We start from the raw sequence: 24,460 nt of genomic DNA on the forward strand, positions 1-24,460 counted from the left end.
CAGATGGCATAGTGCTGATAACAATAGTGAAGAAAACTTGCAAACCATAGTATCCATAATTAATACAGAGAGCCAAATAGTGATGGCTCGTAAACCAGTAAGGAGTCTGGGCAAAGAGTACACAGCTGATCCCACAGACAGGCACATGACAGACACTATATCCAACCAACTAAAGGGGGGCCTGAAGAGAACACACCAGAGCTATCTTCCTGGCAAATACAAAGTCTGGTGCTACCATTTCACTCTTTACCATCGATTAATGTGGCCTTTGAAGGTGTGTAAAATAACAACAAGTGTGGGAAAGCTGGACACCAAGGCCAACAACTACATCCGGAAGTGGCTAGAACTCCCAAGGCGCCTCTCCCTGCCTGGGGGTTAGGGTTAGATTAGGTTAGGTAAAAAATAAAAAATAAACTCATATTACTCTTAGCTTGTGACCAAGCAGAGGTTTAAAAAATAGGTACAGTCGAGGACCATACACAGGAAATCTATGTGAAATTAAATATAAATTGTAAAAACATAATGGAAAATGAATACAACAGTTCATAACAAAGAAACATTCACACAGTCTAAAACATCATTTATTGATCTCCCAGAGCATATATATAATTTGATAAAAGTTTTTTAGAATGCTAATACAAAGTCAACATTAAATATGTGACAAAGTGCATATGTTTTGCGATTCTTTGTGATTTTCCAGGTGCTACAGAGATGCCACCTCTCCTTGGAAGACAACTTGCAAGTATAGTAATTACTAAGTGTTATTAAATGATTGGTGCTTCATGTGCAACATGGTTACAACATTTCAGTCTTAATTTGTTACAACGCATATCTGTGAGTATTATTACTTAAATCACCCTCACTTTGACATTGGAGATCAACATTAATTTTCCAGGAATCAGCAGTTATGGATCGTTACATCAATAAACAAACACAGTGAAAAGTAAAGTGAGTAAAAGTCATAGCCCACTCCCAAAAATTGTGCGTGTATGACACTGAAATACATACTGTTATATATAATATATTCTGTATCAAAACATTTTCTGTGGGCATAGCTGCATCCTCCCTGCAGCTGTTTGTGTTTTTTCCATCCTCCTCATTCTTGTGGACACAGTACATCTGTAACACCTTGAGGGAATTGCTTAAAAAAATTGGCACAAAAGTTCACCTGGACTCAACAATGAAGTTATTAAGTTGTAGTGGTTAAAGGTTAAAGGTCACTGTAACCTCACAAAACACATTTTATTCCATAACTCGAGAACTCTTTTCTTAAGCGTGACAGAAAATTCACACAAACGTCCAATAAGATACAGCAATAAAGTGATTTCATATCTGAAAGGTCAACTTCACTGTGACATATCTCTGTAAAAACACTTTTCTGTCCATTACTCAACTCAGAACCCCTTCTGTAACCATATTTTACATTTGGTCAGATGCTGAATTGGTGACGCTCATCTTGGGTGTCCATCTTAAAAATGCGGTTGTTGTATTAAACTTTTAAAGCGATTTAAGATGTGTGTGAAGCATCCATGTCAGAGAATTTGTAGCTTCCTTGCAGCAGCTACAGCTTTGTATTCTATCACAATCAGCTTATTTGGCCAAGTATGTGAACACATACCAGGACTCAGTTTTTCAAGTTACTACATATAATATATGAGACTGGACAGACGTGGAAGTAAACTGCGACTGGTTGGTGAAGGCACACAAATGTACGCGTGTGAGATGAATGGGCCTAAACACAGGATCATTTATTGATATTATAGGACTATGACTACCATCTATAAATATTTCTGTTTGGTATAGCCAAATCAGAACTGCTAGCATACACAAAACTACTCCAAACGGAAACCCAATATTGTGTATTCCAAATGAAACATTCCCTGGGAGTTATAGAGGACTTCTCATTAGAGGTTTTCTTGTTACTTTAGGCTTTTTGCATTTGTGCCTCAGCTGAAAGACAGCTAACACTCTATGTGAAGCAAATAAATAGGGCTTTTATTTCTGGAGCCCTGATTCCTGAAATTAGTTTTGTGTGGCGATTTGATGCATATTGACTTGGTGATACCATGTGAGAACAGTGTGACTGGCATTAAGTATGTATTGTTGTTGTATTGTGTTAAGCAACTTTGGTCCATTTGACAAACTGCAGGTATATAAACCTATGCAGAAATCCCATCACTCAGTGAGATGTGATGGGCTGGGATCCAGCTGATACAGCAAAGAAAAATGAGGAAATAATTAGTTTCTTTGTTCTCTCATGCTTATGGTGCCCACTACATTACAGCAAATCATCTGTGAATATAAAAACTGATGTACATAAATAAATGTAACAATAAAAAAACATATAACATGGAAAGCTGATAGCTGACAGATAGTGTCTATAAAAAGTATCCACCCCGTTGCAGTTTCCCCTTTTTATTACTTTTCAACATTAAATCATAGTGAAGTCAATTTCTTTTGGCCTTTTTTGATGACAGTTTGTTAAAAAAAAAAAAAAAAAAAAGAGTCAAAGGGAAAACAGATTTCTCCAACATACTGTCCATTACTATGTAAAAAATATGAAACATACAATAAGTGATTGCATAAGTATTTAACCCTTCATGTCACTATTTCATAGACGCATCTTTAGCAGCAACTACTGCGTCGAGTGTGTGAATAGGTCTCAGTCTTGTGCATCTGGACAATGCAATTTTAAAATCTATGCTTCTTTGCAAAGCTGCTTAAGCTTTATCAGGTTACACAGGGATAATGAGTGAACAGGCTGTATGATGTTACTGGATTTTTTTCCCCTCCCAACTCACTGTTCTCTTGCAGACTGTGTCAGGTTGCCCTCCAGGATTTCTCTATTCTGCATTCATTTTACCCTCCACCTTTACAGGCCTTCCGGGGTCTACTGCTGAGAAGTGTTCCCACATCATCATGCTGCCACCACCATGCTTCTCAGTGGGGATGGTGTGCAGTGTTTGGTGTCTGCCAGACACAAAGAAGTTTATTTCATTTGACTTCTGAGTCTCTCGTGTCCTCTGGTCAACTGTAGTTGTGATTTAAACTTACATTTTTTCAGCACTGACCTTCTCTTTGCTACCCTCCCAGTGGAGACTGTAGCTTGTAACTCCTTCCGAGGAGTTGTTGGTGTTTTGTATTTTTCAAAGTTGTATCAGCAGCTTCAGCTGAACTACTAATTTTAATCTTACTCTGTGAGGATTTACTTGGCACAGTTACTTCTGTTTACAAGTCCTGCAGTCTATGCTGAGAAGACTGCAAAACCACCCTGGGCTCCTGTGAGGGTTTGTGGGATTATCGCTCTACCACAGTGTGAGAAAAAAAAACTGCCTCTTTTTGAGGTGGGTAAGCCATAAAACAGAGATAAACAGGTCAAGGTTGTAAATCTACAATGACACCCCAAGACAGAGGGAGCCCTTTAGGGTATAAAAAGATGGTTTGTCAAACCTTTATCAGTTCCTGAGTTCATGAGCCCGCCTCATTTTGCTGTATTTTTTTTAAGTTTACAGTAAATCCTTAAGACTTGTCCGTAAACTCTGAGTCTTAATGATATTGTGTTTGATATACACTGAGTGGAAGATTTGCGGATCTCCAGATCCAGTAAAGACTTCAGAGGGATGCACATCATCCCCTGACTTATGCTTTTCTATAACTTTTTCACGGAGTTGCTTTGAGTGTTCTTTTGTGTTCATGGTGTAGTTATAGCCAGAAAAAGTGATCCACCACTGACTGGACCTTCCAGTTACAAGAGTCTTTATACTACAGTTACTTGAGACAGATTCACTGCAACCAGATGATCTCCATTTCAATAACTGTGAGACTTTTAGCACCGACTGGCTGCACCTGTGCTGAAAAAGGTGAGTCACTTGAGAGGGGGTGAATATATATATATATATACAATCACTTATTTTATGTTTTTATTTTTTTTTAATTTTTTACAAAAAGATTCACATTTCTTTGTAAAAATGTGTGGACATTGTAAGAATCTGTTTTCACTTTGACATGAAAGAGTATTTTGGGGGGTAAATTCTTATCAAAAAAGCCGAATTAAATTGACTATGATTTAGTGTTGAAATTAAATAACAAAAAATGGGGGAAACTTCCACAGAGGAGGGGCAAATATTTTTTATAGGCACTATAATATTAAGGCAACATTTACTTTTTATATAAATCATTCTGCATTGAATGAATTTATCAGCTGCCACTCCCAGATGTTTTATTTTATGGGTGTGGGATTGTCTAAAAATCTGTGGTGACAGTGCATGTTAGTGGACAGTGATAATTAGAATTAGCATCTTCTGATCCTCTGTAAAAGTGAAAGACTGAATCCTGAAATGATTTGCTTTGAATGAAAATAGCTTTAACAAACGCCATAAACTCTATCTTCTAAATACTGTGTTTACATGGTAGGTCTATGATGGTGACACATGACTGCTTATTGTGCAGGCTGCGGACCTCATCTGAAATGAAAGGCTTCAGAATTTATTGCTCATCGTAATATGTTAAGAATGCTTAGCTTCTGAAACCTGGAGCTTAGCAAAAACAAAAAACAAAAAAAACAAAAACATCACATTTCAAACATTATCAAAAGTGCTCAGTTTCTCACACTTGCATCTCCATCTCAGTTCCGCCACTTCCCTTGTATTCGTTGGCAGCAGGTGTAGGAGTGTTTTCTGGATTCAAAGGACACTGCTCAGGTTGCTTTGCTGTGTTGTGCATCTTGTTTTCAGGGCGACAGAGCTGCTTGACGTTCTGTAGAAACAGCATCAGGTCAGTGTGTTCACATCAGACAAACTGTAGTTTACCAAACCCAATCAGCAGCAACACAAAGAAAAAAGAAGGGAGTGAACAAGAACAACAGTATAAAGGCTCTTTGAGTGTTCCTCTCTCCATGACAGTTAAAAATGACTTAGCTGAACAAAAAGTAAGAGGTGCTGATGGGTGAATTTTGCAGTCCTGTACTTCTGCTTCAGCCCCCAACTCTTCTGAAAGCACCACAATAAGCCTTTCATGGAAATACCTCAACAACTACTTGACCCACATTAATAAGATTTGCCAGACTTGCCGATTTGCATATTTTCAAGAAATTCTGTTTCAATTCCATAAATATCTCTGCCCATAACTGGTCTTTGATCAAGGGTGGGTTTTTGGTTGTCCTGACTTGTATGGGAAAAACCAGCATATTACATTTTAATTTACTACAAATTTATTAGTATTTTATTTGCCAACACAGTGTATTTTTGGATAATGTTTTTGCCAAAATTTGAGCACAGCTTTTCCCCTGAACTTTCTGTGTTGGCAGTGCAGCAGCCACATTAAAATAAATGAGGAGACTGAGGAAAGCCTCTACTTTAAACTGCAAACTTGTCTAAATGAATGCTGTTAAAGGTAATGTTTTTTATACAGCATTTGCACCAGTTCTAAACGATGAGTAGACACAACTGATCAGCAGTAAGATATTGTGAATAATTATGTTAAGATTTTGGTAATTCGAATTCTTTTAGTATTTTCTGACAATTTGTAGCCCAAAGTCTTTCAATGATAATGAAAATAATTGACTCGGTTGTCAAATAATATTGTGGGAAGAATGTGAGTCTGTATGTAGCACTCAGACAGAGCCTACAGAGAAAAGCTTGACCTCTCACCTCTCACATTCTTGAAGGTCATTATGCTCAAGTTGAGTTTTCTTGTCAAGTAGCTGCTTCAACTTGCCTTTTCAAAGTCTGATGCTTGTTGTGCAATCGTACTTGTGTTCGTTGTGGTATTTGTGTTGCCACTTGTTGAAAAGAGGATGAGAAAGTTGATAGTTTGTGTTTTATGTTGTTTTCTCACTAACTTCTGCAGATTTTAAGACTAATTTCAAATTGAAGATAATTGTGTGTTTTCATTGTGCTTCATCAAAGCAGAAATGAACACAAATAAGTTCTGTTCAATCCCAACTTTGACTTTACATCCATCCATTATCTGTTCACCCCTTAAATCCTCATTAGAGTCAGGGGGCTGGAGTCTATCCCAGCTGACTTAGAGTTCTATCACAGGGCTACACATAGAGACTAACAAGCACACTCATATTCACACCTATGGACAATTTAAAATCAATTAACCTCAACATGTTTTTGGACTGTGGGAGGGAGCCGGAGTATCCAGAGCATGCACAGGAAGAACATGCAAACTCCACATAGAATGATACCAGGCCCCGCCCGGGACACGAACTGGGGATCTTCTAGCTGTAAAGCAACAGTTTTAACCACTGAGCCACTGAGATGTATGTAATTGCTACCATCAGGTATCAAATTGGGTCAAAGTGTACAGACCTGGGTAGAAAAGGGTCTCACAACCTATTTGTCATTTACCAAAAATTATGTGTTTTTAAGTTTCCAGACACTTCAAAACAAACATGACTTAAGAAAAAATGACTTTTATAGATATCTCCAAGTCAGACATAGTTTTATTTCAAAATGCAATACTTCAAATTTTTCACAGTCTGATAAGGCATTCTATAAAATACTGAAATTGGCTTATGGTTCTTTGACTAGCAAAATGATTTCCAGAATATATAATGCTCTTTTCACTACAGATAAAAGTAAAACACTGTATATCAAACAGAAGTGGGAGAGAGAGGCTGATATTACTATCTCAGAGAATCGGTGGGAGGAAGTTTTCTCATTTCAGTGGTCTTCAACTAATTCTTTATTTTGGCGAGAGCATTGTTGGAAGAATGTGGTTAGATACTTTAAGAGCCCTATACAGGGTAAATATGTTACTGCACCAATGTGTTGGAGATCGTGTGGCTCTCAGGAGGCTAACCATTATCATATATTTTGGGCTTGCCCTAAATTAAATACATATTGGAAAAAGATACATAGAACACTTAACTGTGTATTTGCAACTGACATACCACTTAACTTTGAAAACCTCTATTTGGGCTATACTAATTATCTGGATCGGAGAAGTGATAAAAAATTGTTACAAGCCCTTTTGGCGGCAAGTAAAAAAAATATTACAAAAAAGTGGCTGACTCCAACAGCTCCATCTCTTAATGGTTGGATTGATATAATTTTTGAAATCTTTAAAATGGAGAAACTGACTTATACACTGAATCTAAAAAAACCCGAATTCTATGTTATCTGGAAAAAATGGATCACTTATATAACCCCAATGAGAGCGGATTTTTTATGACTTCTCTAAGTCGCATAAGTGCTTTGGTATAACATCACTCCATAATTGAATTTTTAGGCTGCAAACTCCCCCTTATCTGTACAAAGTTTGTACGTTTGCTGGTTCTTTTGTTTTGCTTTTTTTTTTTTTTTTGTTTTGTTTTTTATTTTGCCTTTTTTTCTTTCTCGTTCTTTTTGTATATCGGGGCTTGTGAGCGAAATGCACTAAATACAATACTATAAGTAAAAGATGCCCAAAAATGTATATAAAAGGAAAGTCTGTACTGCATAAAGAGTGAATTGGTAACTGTAAACTTGTGCTCTTTCCTAATAAAAATAAAATGTAAAAAAAAAAAAAAAAAAACAAAGTGTACAGACGACCACATAGTCCTGTCCCTCCTGTTTCCTATATCGCTTGCCTGACAAATTCTAAATAGTTAAAAGGGGTCAGAATTAATGTATAAAATGGAGAGTAAACTTGAAGATTAATATTCAGATGAGAATCAAATTAAATATCTTGGTCAATGTGCACAAATTTGAAAGCCCAGACCAACAAGATGAATTAACATGTAGAAATATTTCATTTAAACTGAGCTGACTCTTCTTTTTCTTTACTGAGTACATACCTGCCATAGAGTCCCTTTCATGGTAGTAACTTTAAAGATGATCCACAGGGGAACCAGAAGAACACAGAACAGTCCGAGGGACCATCCCAGAGCATACGCCCAGGTCGGATAGATGTAGGTTTTGTTGAACTTGAGAGGCTTGTATTTCGCCACTGAAAAGACGAAGGTACCCTGACAACCACGACAGAACAAAAACAGTTATTGTCTTACAGGTTTTATTGAAATTTGCTTATTGATATCACGTTTAACAAACCTCTAATCAACACATTTGCTTTCAAAGCCAGTCCACTTCTGCTTGCTTGAGCCTCAGTGTGTTTAGTTTAGCCCTGTCCACATACGTTTGTGTTCTTTTAATCCGAGGCAGTTTTTATGTGGCTCAGTTAATGCCGTGCAAACTCATATGCCAGTACAGACAAGGTCGTCTGTTTGGTGAAAGCAAAAGTTGACTGGCTTACACTGAGCCTTTACTTCAATTCAGTTCAATGCCACAGAGATAAAGTAGAATTATGAGCCACGCCTAAAGTTAACCTCATTATATTCTGCAAGATAAAAGGCAGCAGATTTGTGCAGGTGTAACACTAAGTGTCACCACTTAGTGTTACACCTGTGTAAGCACCACTTACTGCTTACAGATGGCAGCAGTTACACCCACTGAGCTTATCATCAGTAGGATTATGTCAACCAGAGTTTTGTTGCTTGAATCACCAGCATAACTCTGAGTGTTGCCGGCCAGTTTAGAGATGTTGAAGTTGGTTTGTAGGTTCATTGGTCCGATTAAAATGAAAACTCTGAACGTTTTAGTGGCCAGTTTGATACTCATCTGTTTTCCTCTCTTCTCGTTCTTGAGTATTATTGTAAGCTTTCTTTAGACTTGTACATGTATTGTAGCCTCATCTCACTCCGTTCGACAAGCTCTTTGACTCAGAGATTGAGTGATGTGAAAAATAACTTGCAGGGAGAGTGATTTGCCAAGGTGTAAAAATAAGAACAACAAAAATAGACGAAAGAAAGATCATATTAGTTCTATTAAATGTCAACATATATTATGTTTCCCGAATTAAATACCTGCAACACGTGCATGATTTTGTATTTACCTTCCTCCCATACACTCTGTATAACGTCACAGTAGGCAATATTGCCTCTGTAAAAATGCACCATCGTTTTCACCCTCAGCAGTGCAACTATCCCTCTGAACTGAGACCTCACAGATGAAGCCCGCTGGTTCAAATGAAAGCCTTTCAGTTCACATTTGTAAACCCCCTCTTCATTCACTTGTACCTCCTCCTCATTCCTCACATCATACCATTTACTGACTCACAGTTTATGAAGCAGTGAGGAAACGTTAATAATTAACTGACATTATCACAAATCACCCATTTTAACTTTCTTTTGCTTTTGCTTTTATCACAAGAAGGGCTCTATTTTCTTTCTACAATAATCACAAAAATAAATAAAACTTCTTTTATTTTTAGAAACCGTTTCACTCACCAGACAAACAGCAGGGGTGATGTAAAGCCAGCAAATCTTCATCAGAGGCCATGGACGATAACCAATCATGTCTTCGATGTTGTCATAGAGACGATCAGCACCTGTTCAGGATATGGAAAGTTAATAGCCTGTTTGAAGACATTTTGAAACCAGACGCTGAAATCGCATTTTCATATAAAGCTGGACTGAAGAACAAGATGGAAAAGTTGTTCATGTAATGTCAGCAATAAATGCACAATTAGCCAAATACTGAACAGAGAAAGCATTTTGTCCTTCATAGAGAGCACGAACTGGGCAAGTTTTGACAATTATACAACCCATAGATGAAGTCAAATTTTTAACAATCATTTGTAAATTTATTCTACATATAGCAATGATCATGATTATTTATTGCCTGCATTAAAGTTCCTCACGTGTGAGTGACTGAATGCTCTTTACAGGCACATTATCACTTTAAATTACATATTAATTACATTATTCACAGTGTTGGCATCCACGTTACAACTAATTATACACCTACATACAGTCTGATCTCACATTAACACTTAACATTTCTAATGAGAGTCACATTTTCTAACACAAAATGTTACATTTATTGCCACATGCTCACTAACTCCAAATAATAATTATGTTTTAATGGTCAAACATTTTGGCAAACATTCACAAATGATTATAAATGTAGCTTAGGGCCAGTATGATCTTGCTATAGATGCTGATTTTAAGTAGGTTTTCCTCATACCTACTTGTGAGTGAACCACACTCCTTCCTATGCTGATGAATGACAACAGCATTGGGATTTTAAATCCTATTTAAAAGACAGGTTAAGATTTTTAAATACACACAAGCTAGTTGTGTGTAATTATATTTGGTATTCCTCATTAATATGGCAAGGTGCCTCAGAATCCTCACAAGCGTTATAATCTGCCTTACATTTAAAATAAACCTGTCTTTATTAGCCTGATCACACATTAGAAAAAGATACTTCAAAAGCAATGTCCAAAAAAAACAACACTGTACTTTGACAAATGTCAAATTAGACTAATTATGGAAAAGATTTCAACAACAGATAAGATCACAAGCATGATGAACAAACAAGATGAAACTGTTCAGTCGAGACAAGTCAAGACCACATTTTTATATAGGTCATCTAAGACAACAACCAGTGTCGTAAAATGCCTTCAAGTAAAAAGGATCATGATTGGAATTACAAAAAAAGTAACATAACTAAAGACTAAATATTGCAGTTCATACCCTGTAGCATTATTGAAGATGGAAGCACACAACCAGTCAAAAGTTTGGACACAACTTCTCATTTAATGTTTTTTCTTTATTTTCATGACTATTTACATTGTATATTCTCACTGAAGGCATCAAAACTATGAATGAACACATATGGAATTATGTAGAAAGCAAAAAAGTGTGAAATAAGTCAAAACATGTTTTTTATTTTAGATTCTTCAAAATAGCCACCCTTTGCTTTGATTACTGCTTTGCACACTCTTACCATTCTCTGGATGAGCTTCATGAGGTAGTCACCTGAAATGGTTTTCCAACAGTCTTGAAGGAGTCTCCAGAGATGCTGAGCACTTGTTGGCCCTTTTGCCTTCACTCTGTGGTCCATCTCATCCCAAACCATCTGGATTGGGTTTAGGTCAGGTGACTGTGGAGGCCAGGTCATCTGACGCAGCACTCCATCACTCTCCTTCTTGGTCAAATAGTCCTTACACAGCCTGGAGGTATGTTTGAGGTCATTGTTCTGTTGAAGAATAAATGATGGTCCAACTAAACGTAAACCAGATGGGATGTCATGTCGCTGCAGGATGCTGTGGTAGCAATGCTGGTTCAGTGTGACTTCACCCCACACCATCACACCTCCTCCGCCATGCCTCATGGTGGGAACCATGCATGTAGAGACCATCCCTTCACCTTTTCTTCGTCGCACAAAGACACGGCGGGTGGAACCAAAGATCTCAGATTTGTTCTCATCAGACCAAAGCTCAGATTTCCACTGGTCTAATGTCCATTCATTGTTTCTTGGCCAAAACAAATCTCTTCTGCTTGTTGCTTTTCCTCAGTAGTGGTTTCTTAGCAGCTATTTGACCATAAAGGCCTGATTGGTTCAGTCTCCTCTGAACAGTTGATGTAGAGATGTGTCTGCTACTAGAACTCTGTGTGGCATTTATCTGGGCTCTAATCTGAGGTGCTGTTAACTTGTGATTTCTGAGGCTGGTGACTCAGATGAACTTATCCTCAGCAGCAGAGGTTACTCTTGGTCTTCCTTTGATGGTCTTCCTGGGGCGGTCCTCGTGAGTCAGTTTCATCGCATCGCTGGATGGTTTTTGCGATTGCACTTGGGAATACATTCAGTAATTTTGCAATTTTTCAGACTGACTGACCTTCAGTTGTTAAAGTAATGATGGGCTGTCGTTTCTCTTTACTCAGCTGATTGGTTCTTGCCATAATATGGATTCTAACAGTTGTCAAATAGGGCTGTCAATTGTGTACCAACCTGACTTCTGCACAACACAACTGATGGTCCCAACCCCACTAAGAAGGCAAGAAATTCCACAAATTAACCTTGACAAGGTACACCTGTGAAGTGAAAACCATTTCAGGTGACTACCTCATGAAGCTCATGGAGAGAATTCCAAGGGTTTGCTAAGCTGTCATCAAAGCAGAAGGTGGCTATTTTGAAGAATCTAAGTTTTTCACAATTGTTTGTTTGCTACATAATTCCATATACCTTGCTTCATAGTTGTGATGTCTTTGGTATGTATCTACAATGTAGAAAGTAGTAAAAATAAAGAAAAAACATTGAATGAGAAGGTGTGTCCAAACTTTTGACTGGTAGTGTATACCAGAGTTATTTACATATTATGGCTGACACCCAGTAGAGTCATTAGTTACAGACAATAACCAAACCAGAGTAATAATAAAGCTACAGTAAATTACAAGACTATAAAATATGGAACTTCACCCAAATAATATAAATATTGTAGATAATTTAGAGCTATTTTTAATAATATTTTATGTATTTTACTGTTGTTTTTATGTTTAATTCCTATTTTCATGTGATTATATTCTATGAGCAACTTACACATTTTAATCCCAGTGGGGCATAAGAGGCTAAAGCAAATACGTAGGTCTGGTGGCTGGATTTAAGACTAACACTACTTCTCATACCAAATTTTTTCTCACCCGAACCCCTGTGAGGCAGTATTTAAATCCCTGTTGACAAGGGGTCAACATGATGGACATGTTGTGATACAGCAATTGTCTAGAGCCCTCTTAGATCTTTTGTATTTTTTCACATTCAAAGAAGGAGTTCCAAAGAGACCACAACCCTCCTCAAGAGGATGTGACGTCCATCAAGCTTAAGTAAGCTTAAATAGGAGGGGTGGTGGGAACAAATCTCAGTGTCAAAAAGAACATAGGAATTAAAGTAAGTACAAAATATCAAGGACATTAAGTGACAAAGTACCATAGCAGTGATATATTTGGCTTGTTATGTATGAATATGCACCAAAGGAATGCGGGTTAAGTGAGAGGCGTCTGCATTCACCACATTTAATAATGAATGAAGCATTTGTATGTTTAAACCCCCGTCTGTGTCAGCTGTAAAATATGGGTTACAGTGGTGTTCAATTAAAAAGTAGGTGTTTTTTCTTTTTTTAAAGACAGAATCATTTTGCAAAGTGCACCAGCGTGGAGAAACCGAGCACCTGTTGCAGCCTGATACAAACCTAAACCCAAATCGGTGTAGCAGTGGTTTGGACACTGATCTGAAATGGTCCACGCTGTCTTCAGAGCATTAATTTTGCATTTACTTGACCATATGAATTGTAAGTTGTTTAAAGATTTGCCACATATTGGCTATTTGGTTATTTCTATCTTAATATGAACACGTGATGTAAAATCTTTTCTATTAGAAATCACAAACATTTTATTATTGAAAGAGTAAGGGCTAAGCTATGTACTGAGTGGCACATTTGACGGTGGTCAGGGCTCTCTGGTGGACAGACTGTGTAATGGAACATTCTGAACTGCAGTTTCGTGTTGTTTATCTGCAGATATCTGTTACAAGATAAAATTGGTCAGTGATGATGTCTGTACCTTTGGGAATCATACTGTTTTGCTTTTTAAATTTTACCAGGAAATGGTCCAAAAAATGGATTCTGTCAGGTTTCATGGTGTAGGAGGAATAGTTGCGTTATGAGATTAGATAAGCTGGGCTCTAAAGCTGTACTGAATCACCATCTAACAGATATACTTTTTTCTTTTGACTACATTTACTCAGATGTTTCCTACAAAAGCTTGACTTGAACCAGCTGTTCATCTTGTGGCCTTCCTGTCAAAGCTTCAGTCCATCAATAGGACTAACCACCAAAATAAGGCTTCTGTGATTACAACATGCATAAAAATAAAAGCGCCTCTGAGTGTATTTCCAGTTTATGCAGGATAGCAATAATCAGAATCAACTTTGATAAACCAAATATGTGTAAACATAAAAGGAGTTTGGATTCTGTTTCTAAATGACTCACCATAAATCCATCCAATTGCTATCGACTGACACACTGAAAGAAGGAGAAGATTGTTGCCACTGCAAACATAGTGATCAAAGAGCTGAAGGAAATACAACCCTCCCTGCAAGAAGACAGAGGTAGATTGTTAAAGCATATAAAAAACAACACGCAAATTCAGTTGTGCTTAATTAGATTTCAACTGAAGCTATTTTGCATAGATTTTATGTAAAAGAAATGTGGAAAGGTGTGTTTTCAGCTCTTATTTACTGTAAACACTCACCTCTGTGACGAGAAGGAGGCCAAGAAAGAAGCAAACAGAGCAGAGACAGAGCAGCAGCAGCTCTCTGCGGTAAGCTCTTCGAAACACAGTTGGGAACATATCAGTGACTGAGGTCATCAGACACTCCAGACTCACAAACTGCCAGAGACACACAGACCAAAGAAAGAGTTAAACCATGGTTACACAATAACACTGAACTGAGGATTTCTAATTTTGTCTTAATGCAAAATATGACGGTTTCTGTACCTGCGTATCTGCACCCAACAAGATGACCATGATGAAGAAACAAATAGCCCATAACTGAGGTAAAGGCATCATGGCTACTGCACGTGGATAAGCAATGAATGCCAAACCGGGCCCTGTGTGTGTAGAAACATATTAAGTCTTTTAATGTCACATATGTCATTCGTTGTAACTTTTAAGTATAGTCAGGGTTGCCAACTTTCAGCCACACATTGGAGTCAGATTCTGAGGCGATGATGTGATGATGAATGATGGGGCTTCTTGCTAGAATTATACTGAATTTAACAGTCTTTACAGTGAACTGACACATTAAATAGGCCAGCAGAAAAGGCACAGCTCCCATAATTTATATGCACCAATAACAATCGTCAATAGCTGTCACCATCTCAGCTTAGTTGACTTTACTATAGATGTTGAACATTTTCTGGAACAAAAATTTATGTAACGACAGTGCCTTAAGGGAATATAAAATGTGTTTTCGTTCCTACAAGGCACATTTTAGTCGTTATACTTTAACGATGAGAGGGGCCACATTCTGTATCGAGTTACGTGAAGGATAAATATGCACGACAACATCACTACTGCAAATACCCTGCTGTGACAAAACAGTAATAAGACAATTGACGCGACAGAAAAACATTATTTGATGCTGCAGGTATTTAATTAACTCAGAGGAAAGACGCCAACAAACAGCTGGAAGTAACAAACTAAACTTCAGCTCCTGTTAATGTTTGGTCAAAAGTACAGTACATTCACTATGCCTGTTGCTTCATTTCTGTAAAGCTGAATGTTTGTAGACATTTCAGTTTGTGATGAATGTGAAATCATAGAGCAAAGTAGCCCAAATAGAGCAAAACACACAATGGAGGAGGGTTGGTGTTTGCGCCTCGAGTCTTTTACAGTCTCTCTGTGATGTGTATGTGGCGGTGTTGGTGCTGAAATGTGGAAAATGTTCACACTTTGTCCTGTGTGAAGAGAAGCCTCAAAGGCAGGCTTTGGGGTTTCCTCTTATTCAGCGTGAGATCTGTCTGGGCAGCGTGAAAGCTTGAAAATAAGCATGAAAGCGTGAGCGTTGACAAGACTGTAGTGCAATTTAGACAGATGCCCCCTACACCAGCTAGTTCACAGGACTCCCCATTTATAATGTGTTTTTTGTTGTTGTTGTTTTTAACAGTATCCCAAATTCATTTAAGTATGGAGTCAACACAGATAATTAGGTAACTGCAGACTGACTGGTTCAACCAGTCAAACGGATGGACTCGATATCCCATACATTTGAATTAAAATGCTAATACGCAGATTTGCAGAAGAGTTTTATGCTTGTAGAGTAGGTTTTCAAAGAAGACAATGTAAGCAATTACTGTATCTGCAGCAAAATGCAAAATTGTAAACATCTTCCATGTCCCAAAAATATTCTCTATTAATCTTTGAAATCAGCCTACATACATGTCAGATTTTCTTTTTACATAAAAGATAAATGGATGAAGATGGATAACTTACAGCAAAATCAGCAAAGGTACACTCAAATATCAGATTTGCTTGTCCAGTGGACTGATAAGTCATACATCATGTACAGTGCATTATTATGCTTCACTGGGATAAAAATGCATTAAAAAACAATAAAACATGCTAAAAATAAATGGTGAAATACTTTACTGTCCAATATGTGTCTGTAAAATAATCATTTACTGTATTTAGCTGATTGAAATACAGTAAAGCAGTATAATTTCATAGATATTAGTATTTGTAATAATCCGATTTTTACCTGTTTTTTATATATATTTATATAATAATATATAATTATTATAGATTTTATATACTATATATATAAAAAAAATAAAATAAAAATTATTGAATTATTATTATTATTGGTATTACTGAACAGTCAAATGTTGCAAAAGGACAACTTTTTGTAAAAAATATAGATGTCTGATGTGGGCATTATTGACAGTTTTGCTCTGTTTTTTAATGGTTGCCAAGGTAGTTATAATTTTTCCACGATTTTCATGTTGTGGCTGATCCATTTATATTTAATAAAGTAAACACTGACTTCTAGTCTCTGCGAGTGTAGGTGTTTTCTGACCAGAAGCAGCCACTTCAGATATCGGCAGTCCTTGTTCGTAAGACATGAAGCCCAAAACCGAAAAGATTGCAAACCCTGCCACAAAACTGGAGCCACCATTCACCAGACACAGAACAAATGTGTCCCTGAGAAAACAAACACAAAACCCACCAAGTATTTAGCAAATAGCAAGGTAAAAATTGCATTTTAAAACTAAATACCACTGTGTAAAATACTAAAATGAACACAAAGTGAATTTGAACAGATGTGGCTGCTTAAGACACAAAGAAAAAGGAAGCTCACGCAGAATTTCTACAGTAATATGAAAACAAAACACTAAGAGCTATAAAACATTCATCTGTCCATAAACACTGATGATGAATGACTTCAAATATTAATGTGCAGTAATGGTATTATCTGTTTTTCATTAATTTGACAAAGAGCATGAAAGCTTTTACTGTACTGATCCTGACGTATACCTTTAGTGCTCCTGAATGGCTGTTGTGAAAGTACAAAACAATGTTATACAGAAAAAAAACACAGAATAATCTGCACTCAAAATAACTTAGTTGAAGATTTATCTGGTCTTAACAGAATGTTTGAGACAGCAAGAGACAAATTTATTGCTTGAATCTCAAGCCAGCCTTTTGCAGTTGTTTAAATTGCATAATTTCTATAAAATAAAGACAGAAAACAGAGTGCACTTACTTGTAACAATCATTGTTGAACTGATTGTAGCTGCCCAGAGCCGTCAAACTCCCCTGACAGATGCCAAAAGAGAAAAGAACTTGTGCACCAGCGTCCATCCAAACCTAAACACATAAAGATTAGTAAAATCACCCACAGGTTTAACGTCTCTATGAGTGGAGACTTAAAGTCTACAGTGTGAAATGAAGGTATTTGAGAGTGTTTGGGCTCGACTGAGCTGGCGGCTCTTCTTGGTATTTTTGCAGCATTATTATGGCTGTTCGACTTCATTACTTACTTGAGGGTCCACCAACCTTGTGGGGTCAGGATACAGGTAGAAAGCTAAACCATCCATAGCTCCTGGTAGAGTGAGTCCACGAGCCAACAGAACCACCAGCATCAAATAGGGAAAAGTGGCTGTAAAGTAAACTACCTGTCAACACAGAACAGAGAACAGTGCGATGCAGTTTAATTACATGGAAGAGAAATCAAAGCAGATGTCAACTTGGTATAAAGTACTACATCCTTTGCTTCGCTCATGCCAAACAATGCACTCTTTATTTATGGCACAGCTGCAATGAAATTCTTTGGCAGTTGTATTACCAGTTCACATTTGTGTTTCCTAACAGAACGTACTCACATTGTGCCACGTTCCATCAGCTGATTTTGGCAAGAATTTACCTAACTTTTTTGGAGCATGAGGACCATTGTCTATTTTGACGTAAGATATTCTACTTTTTAATAGAATAAAGCTGAATAAATGAGAGGAGACATATAATGAATGCTTCCATATACACGTTTTGCGCGATAGGATCAAGCAAATTGAGCTGGTAAATTATGTCTAAAAATGTTGGACAAGCCAATTTGGATCAAAGATCGAGTGACTATCAATCATAAGAACACTGGAAAGCTTGAGAATGTCTCCCCAGAAGGTAATGAATTATCTTTTAAAGGAATAGCTGTACCTTTCCAGTGGATCTCACTCCTTTCCAAACACAGAAGTAGCACAGGATCCATGCCAGTAAGAGGCATAAGGCCAGGTCCCACCTTAAGGTACCGATCTGCTCAATCCCTTGAGATATACCTAGTACTCGTCTCCTGGAAAAAACAAGAAAACATAATATTGCCAAAGAAAGAGCGGTTTGGAAACAAAAACACTGAGAAGTTTGTTCATGACTACTATCAATGATAAAGAAGCCTATTATGATGGTGAAGATGTGACTCATCACATGATGTAGTTATGCAGAGCATTTTTTTTTCTTTTGTCCTGCAGTTCTTCATCATGAGCAATTGCAGGCCCATTGCCAGTGGAAGGTATGATGTTTACCATGTTCCTATTCAAAAGTTTGTATGTTAGACCATTTGCGATTTAGACATCTGGGGCTCATGAGAATGGCATTAGTGTTGCAGTTAAAGTCCAAATTTTAAAACCAAAAATGTGACCTTGGCTCTGCAGCATCATTAAAGTTCTGGGGTGTAAGAACATTCTGTCTTCTCCTGGAGGTGGTAACATCATAAATTCACTGCTCCTCTGAGAGAGAGGCACATTTCATCAACATTTTAAACACAGTAGAGCCCTCTGGCAAAAGTGAATTTGTCAAGTTTGCTCTAAAGCTGACACATTTTGACAGATATTTATAGCTGTAATTTTGTGCTTTAGGACAGGTCTGCTTAGGTGCTGACAAAACCCACCGACATAAATGAATTGTTTGATTTGTTATGCTTCCTCTGAGTTGTCACTCCTGACTACCCCTTGCTGTTGTGGTACTTTTGTCTCTCTAACTGCAACCTTCTAACCCACAGAACCTGCTGACATGTTTGAAAGGCATCTTATCATTTTCAAAAACTGCCAGAATGACATGATTTATTAGCCACAAACCGTGAAGATGTTTTGGGAGAGAAAATGAAACCACAGCAAATAACAACGTGACAGGAGCGAGAAAAAAACATTCAGGTCAGACACAGTGTACGGGGTGTGACTTTGGCAACTCCCACCATCCAGTAATTTTGAAATGTTGTTCAGCTAATCATCGTGGGATCACCAAAGGTCAGGATCTATCCCAAGGGGTCACTAATGTCTGTACCATCTTTAAATATGAATCTCATGGTGGTGCTGCAGGAGAGTTTAAGGTAAGCCAGTGGGATTCATCTTTTGTGCTTTATGGACACCTGGACTCGATTTCATGAGAATATTTACTGAGACCAACTGACCAACAGACTAACAGTAGAAACTTGTTCAGTTTCAGTAAGTGTGTTTACATTTGGACTGACAAAATGTGCAAACAATTAGGCTTCGCTGGAGACTACAAAGAAGTAATGGGCACTTATGGGTTAACCAACATAGAAATGCTGCTCCCTTGTGACCCAAAAATATGCTCTTGAATTTCCTGGAGTGACCACTCTGTGGCCCAGTGCTTGTAAAATGTGACCATCTGGTTACAAGAAAAGCAAACTACACACAAAAACAACAGAGTGTGAATCCACCTTCACCGTTCAGGCTCTTGAGAAAAAGGCAGCATCAGCTACGAAAGAAGAAAACAACTGTTAGGATGCACTTACTCCCAGAACTCTGTTGCAGGGGTGGTTGCGTTTGCAGCTGCTGTCCAATTAGACGATGCATTTGTTTTATCAAATTCAACACAAGCCTCTGATAAAAAAAAATATAAAAAAAGCAGGAGATATTTCATTTGATCAAAATGTAGCATTATATTTAACACAATGTTAAATACTCATTAAATACATTCACACTAATTTGAGATTTAAAGGTTTTAAATATGTGCCAAAATCACCAAGGCTAACTTCCTGTAATAAATGTTAACACAATAAGAGCACTGGTTATCCCTCCTGCTGGTTTGGATTTTTGCTTTTAGGACAGCAGACTGTGGTAGTTTGATATATCTGACTGTCTGATGCATAGACTTAATTTCCGCATTTGTTTGCATATCTACCTGTGTTCCAGGCATTCCTGCAGCTGGCCCAGGGAACCTCAGCACTGAAGGATGAGAAGAGGTAAAAGAAGGCCCAGGCCTGAATGACGATGTACGACACAGCGGCGTATGCAATCACTACCTGGGTGGCATAACCAATCCCTAAGGAGACAGATGAGGTATGGTCAGATTAATAATTACAGGCCTGATGGTTTTCTCAGTTGAATTAACATGAAACTTTCACAACTTTCATGAGTTTGTGAATAAAGCACACCTGTGGCTAGTCTGCTCGGGGAACCTGTGTGAAATTCAGGGCAACTGGCCTTTTAAATTGTTTAAAGCCACCAGAAATTACCATGGAACTGGTTTTAGGTGAATTCAAACCGGTAGAGTGAGGTCAGAGAAAAGGCTGAGCATCAATTGTTTGCACAAAGAAACACATAATGTTCAGCAAATCAGCAAAACAGCCTCAGTCTTCTGTAAAAATATCGGCAAAACATTTGTGACTGAGAACAGACGGCGCACAGTCGAACCCAGAAAGTCCAGCAGCAGATCGGACCGCATAAACAGCGAGAAACAGCTGCAAGGGTCACTTCAGAGATCAGCGAGAATTAGGAGACAAGAGGCAGCTCACAGGCCATTCAAAATAGGATCAGTGAGGGTTGGTACAGAGGAAGAGTGAAACCATTCATAAGGTCAAAGGATAAGACAGACAGGATTAAATTAGTAAACAAACATGAGAGAAGAGAAAGAGAGCAGCTTTTAGAGATTTGTTGTAGTTTATTACTTTCAGATTAAATTTAACATACAAGGATTAGAAGATGGAAAGTTTTTGTGGATAAAATCAAAAGAACTCCAACCAGGCCGCACAAAGGCGGGAATGTTAAAGTATGAGGCTTTTCTTCTTAAAGTCGTGCAGGCCAGCTTGTAAAGCGGGACGGAAGTTTGAATGCAAATTTAAAGAAATCAAGCTCGAAATGATTCAAGCAACAGAAGTGGATCTTTCAGTAGGATAATAATCCAAAGCAAACCAGCTGCCCGTTGAAAGAATATTTCTCCACAAGAGAAACTTAAAGTCCCAGAGCTCTGACCTAAATCCCACAGAGAACCTGCAAGGTGCCATGGAGGAAAAAATGTCACGAAACATGGAGTAAACTTTCATCGCAGCTGTTGCAGAAACTGGTTGATTGCAGGAGGAGAGTCAGCTGGACATTGTAATTGTAATCTTCAGTGAAGCCACTATCAGGTGTCCAAATGCTTTTTTTGTCATGAAACAATTGCTTTGCCATTTAAAACCTAACATAAAAGAGAAAATAATCCGAGAGCTGCGTCATGAAGGTGACTTTTTGTTTTCAGTCATCCAGACTGTTGTTTTTTTTCTGTGAAAGAAAAAGTCTGGTGATCTTCAGCACTTGGTGTCAACAAATTCTATTAGACGTGCAAGTAATTATTTAAACTTTTGGAGAAATAACAAGCTTGTTAGCTGTTTTTCCTGATGTCTAATAAACTATTGAAAGGAATTATTCAACAGGTGGAGCAAAGTATGGGAATGTATAATACCTGTAGGGACAGAAAAAAAAGTCCTGTTTTGACATTAACAAACATGGAATTAACACCAGTCATCTCTCAATTAACACTATGCCTTGGCCGATACCAGCTGCTTGCAAAATCATCATTCCTGAGCTTAAAAAACATAAAAACTTTCACATCGACGTGTGCAAGTAATTTATCAATCCTGTTATCCATTTCGATGTGCATGACAAGGTGCCTTCTTTGAAGAGGTGCGATTTGATTTTAAATGTTTGGTATCTGGCCCTCGGGGTGAAGCTGACACCTTCACATGCTGGAACTATCTTGTAAGTGCTTCAAGTTGGTTCTGACACCATCAGACAGACTCCTGTGTGGACAGCAACATCCGTGTTTCTCAGGTTTCCCAATTATCTTTTTAAGTCACACGGGTGTAGACTATGGAGGCCAATGCAGTCACTTCTGTACTATTCACAATTATGCTTTGTGAGCAGCTTCTTTGTTCTCAAATCAATTCACATGTGACTGGAACACACATATCTGGGACTGAAACTTGTTATATGAAAGTTTTTCCTTAATGGAAATGCTCTTTGGCACCTATATATGTCACATAGCAACATAGTATATAAAGAAAAGGTCAAGAGTCATTTTTAAGTCATAAGTTATTTGATTTTTTAAAAAAAATGTACCTTTGCACTCTGAGCAAAGTTTGCTTATATAAAGCTATAAAACTAATTTATTGTGCCCTGGAGAATTCTTAAAGGGGAAGAGCTGCATTTTTTTTTTCTGTTGAGCAACTTTAATTCCAATGTTTCAACCTCAATGACCTTCCGACAGAAAGCAGTTTTGTTTCTCGCTCTAAACTAATCCGATAAATACATTATTTCACGTTTAATCGTGTTTGCGTTACACTCTTAGCTGGGCCGTTATTATTGTGCCGTGTATAATTTTGCAATTTATTCATTTGTAAATTACATGCGATGCACAAGGACCACCCAACATCTGCACGTTGTTTTATTCCACAGCTAATACACATAAATGCAGATGTTCAAGTTGTATGAATTTCTATCTTCTGCCAGAGTTCCTTTTAATACACTGACCTTCAAACAAGGGGCAGAAGTGCCTCCAGCAGGTGATGCATCCCTGAGATGTATACTGTCCCATGGCTGTCTCCAGGAGGAACATTGGGATGCCACAAGCAAGCAGAAACAGGACGTATGGAATCAGAAAGGCACCTGAGAGAAAGAACATTAAACATTAAAAACATACCAAGATACTTCTCTGAGGGCAAATCCGAGGCTCATCGCAAAATTAAATTAGCTCCTCTTTGCCTTTTTCGGGGGGAATACTCCACCACACCTCCACCACCCCTCTCTCTCCCCTTTAGGGAATTATCACTCAGGTTACCAGAGGTACTGCAAGAGGAGACTGCTTCTTCCCTATTTATAGAAGTGCTTTTGGTCAGCCAAATTTTTCTGGATTAGAATTCACTTCCCCTGCATAACAGAGAAATCATTACTTTTTTTTACTGGTCAGCCGAAGCTGTGGCTTGTTAACAAGGATATTAACATGACAGCGTGCTTCATTCCTTCCTTCATTCATTCATGTGTTGCACTGTTTGTTTGGTGGGTGTGCTTCCTACTGGTTTAATCTGCATATATATTAACTCTATGTGACAGCTGTAAGAAGTCAGATTTACTGTTATTCTAGCTGAAAAGGGACAACACATAACTAAGACTCTTTTGATCAATGTCACTGTCATTAACTGAAAATGTCTTGTTCCAGGGTTTTCTTGTTCTGCCTTGAGTTCCATTTGTTTTGATAAAGGGAAAAAAAAACATTTCTATACAATCACTATCAGGTTGTACAGTACCAGGGGCATTCCCTTATCATGAAGTATTAATCATGGTCAACATGTTTGTACATTACTTTAAACAGAGCAGCAAACTTACAGGAAATTTCCCCCTGGGGCAATCCTGCTTACCTCCTCCATTTTTGTAGCACAAATAAGGGAACCTCCACAGGTTTCCCAGTCCAACCAGGGTCCCTGCTACAGCCAGCAGGAACTCCAACTTGTTTGCCCACTGGCCACGGTCCAACAGCTGAATCTTCTTCTTCACCAGACTGTTATCTGGACCAGACACCTCCTGGCTGTTTCCTTTGAGGAATTCCCTTGAGATATTAAGAAATGATAGCAGATTAAAAAGGCACACAGTAAATTCCAATCTGGAGAGTAGTTCTGCTTCCTGTACATTTACAGGACTGTCACACCTTTCTAGCACTGAGCTGTGCAAACAGACAGAACTACTCAGCTGATTATTTGGCAATGCACATAAGCTTTATTTATTCATTGAACTTTAGCTCACAGGATTATCGGGAACAGAAAGTTTTCAATGGCAAGTGTTGAAGCTACAATTTATTCAAGCACATTTTGGAGTTAGAGCAATGCATTTAGCAGTCCAGTGTAAAGCATAAAGACAGTGAACACTTACCCCTCCATCACAAAGTCCCCTCCCCCAGGAGCTGCTTCCAGCAACAGCAAAACTGTTCAGTATTCCTCTCAGCTGTGTGCACCGCAGGATCTCTACACAAACAACATGTCATGGGCTGAGCCAAAGTGAGAAACAAAGTAGCTATGGTTTTCTTTTGGCTCCTCTATGACCTAATTATTGTCGGATTGGTCTGCACACTGTGCTGTCTCACTGAAAAGTGTTTGGCTCTGACAAAGGTTCGAGGTAATGCCACTTCCCTTCTGTATTTTTCCACTGAGGAGGACCTTAAGTCATTAAGATTAGCACGGTTGCTAGCAACTAAACCAGAACAGCTGAGCCGTCTGCTATGTCAGCCACCGTAAACAGGCTTCAGTTGTCTGCACACTGGGAATTTGTGGCTTTGGTTCATAATTAATGCAAGAACAATACTAATTGCTAGTTCTGT

General features: G+C 38.1%; 1 protein-coding gene across 2 annotated transcripts; it reads right to left on the minus strand.

The window, feature by feature from the left end:
- Window positions 1-563: 563 nt before the first annotated feature.
- Window positions 564-24,460, minus strand: LOC111563206 (sodium- and chloride-dependent GABA transporter 2-like). 2 transcript variants are annotated; one of them, XM_035944407.2, is made up of 15 exons: window positions 24,016-24,460; window positions 23,508-23,695; window positions 22,624-22,758; window positions 20,018-20,158; window positions 19,629-19,716; window positions 18,035-18,167; window positions 17,368-17,502; window positions 17,091-17,194; window positions 16,371-16,528; window positions 14,324-14,436; window positions 14,078-14,215; window positions 13,816-13,918; window positions 9,275-9,375; window positions 7,787-7,957; window positions 564-4,755 (listed from the first exon to the last, which is right to left on the minus strand). In XM_035944407.2, exons 1-15 carry the CDS (start codon window positions 24,021-24,023, stop codon window positions 4,606-4,608), a joined length of 1,866 nt encoding a protein of 621 aa, XP_035800300.1. In that variant the 5' UTR covers window positions 24,024-24,460; the 3' UTR covers window positions 564-4,605. The 2 variants fall into 2 exon arrangements, with proteins under 2 accessions (XP_035800300.1, XP_023117933.1); XM_023262165.3 differs by having other exon boundaries at window positions 16,404-16,528; window positions 24,016-24,457.

The sequence above is a fragment of the Amphiprion ocellaris genome, chromosome 5 (genome assembly GCF_022539595.1).
Source record: "Amphiprion ocellaris isolate individual 3 ecotype Okinawa chromosome 5, ASM2253959v1, whole genome shotgun sequence".
Classification (NCBI taxonomy): Eukaryota; Metazoa; Chordata; class Actinopteri; family Pomacentridae; genus Amphiprion; species Amphiprion ocellaris.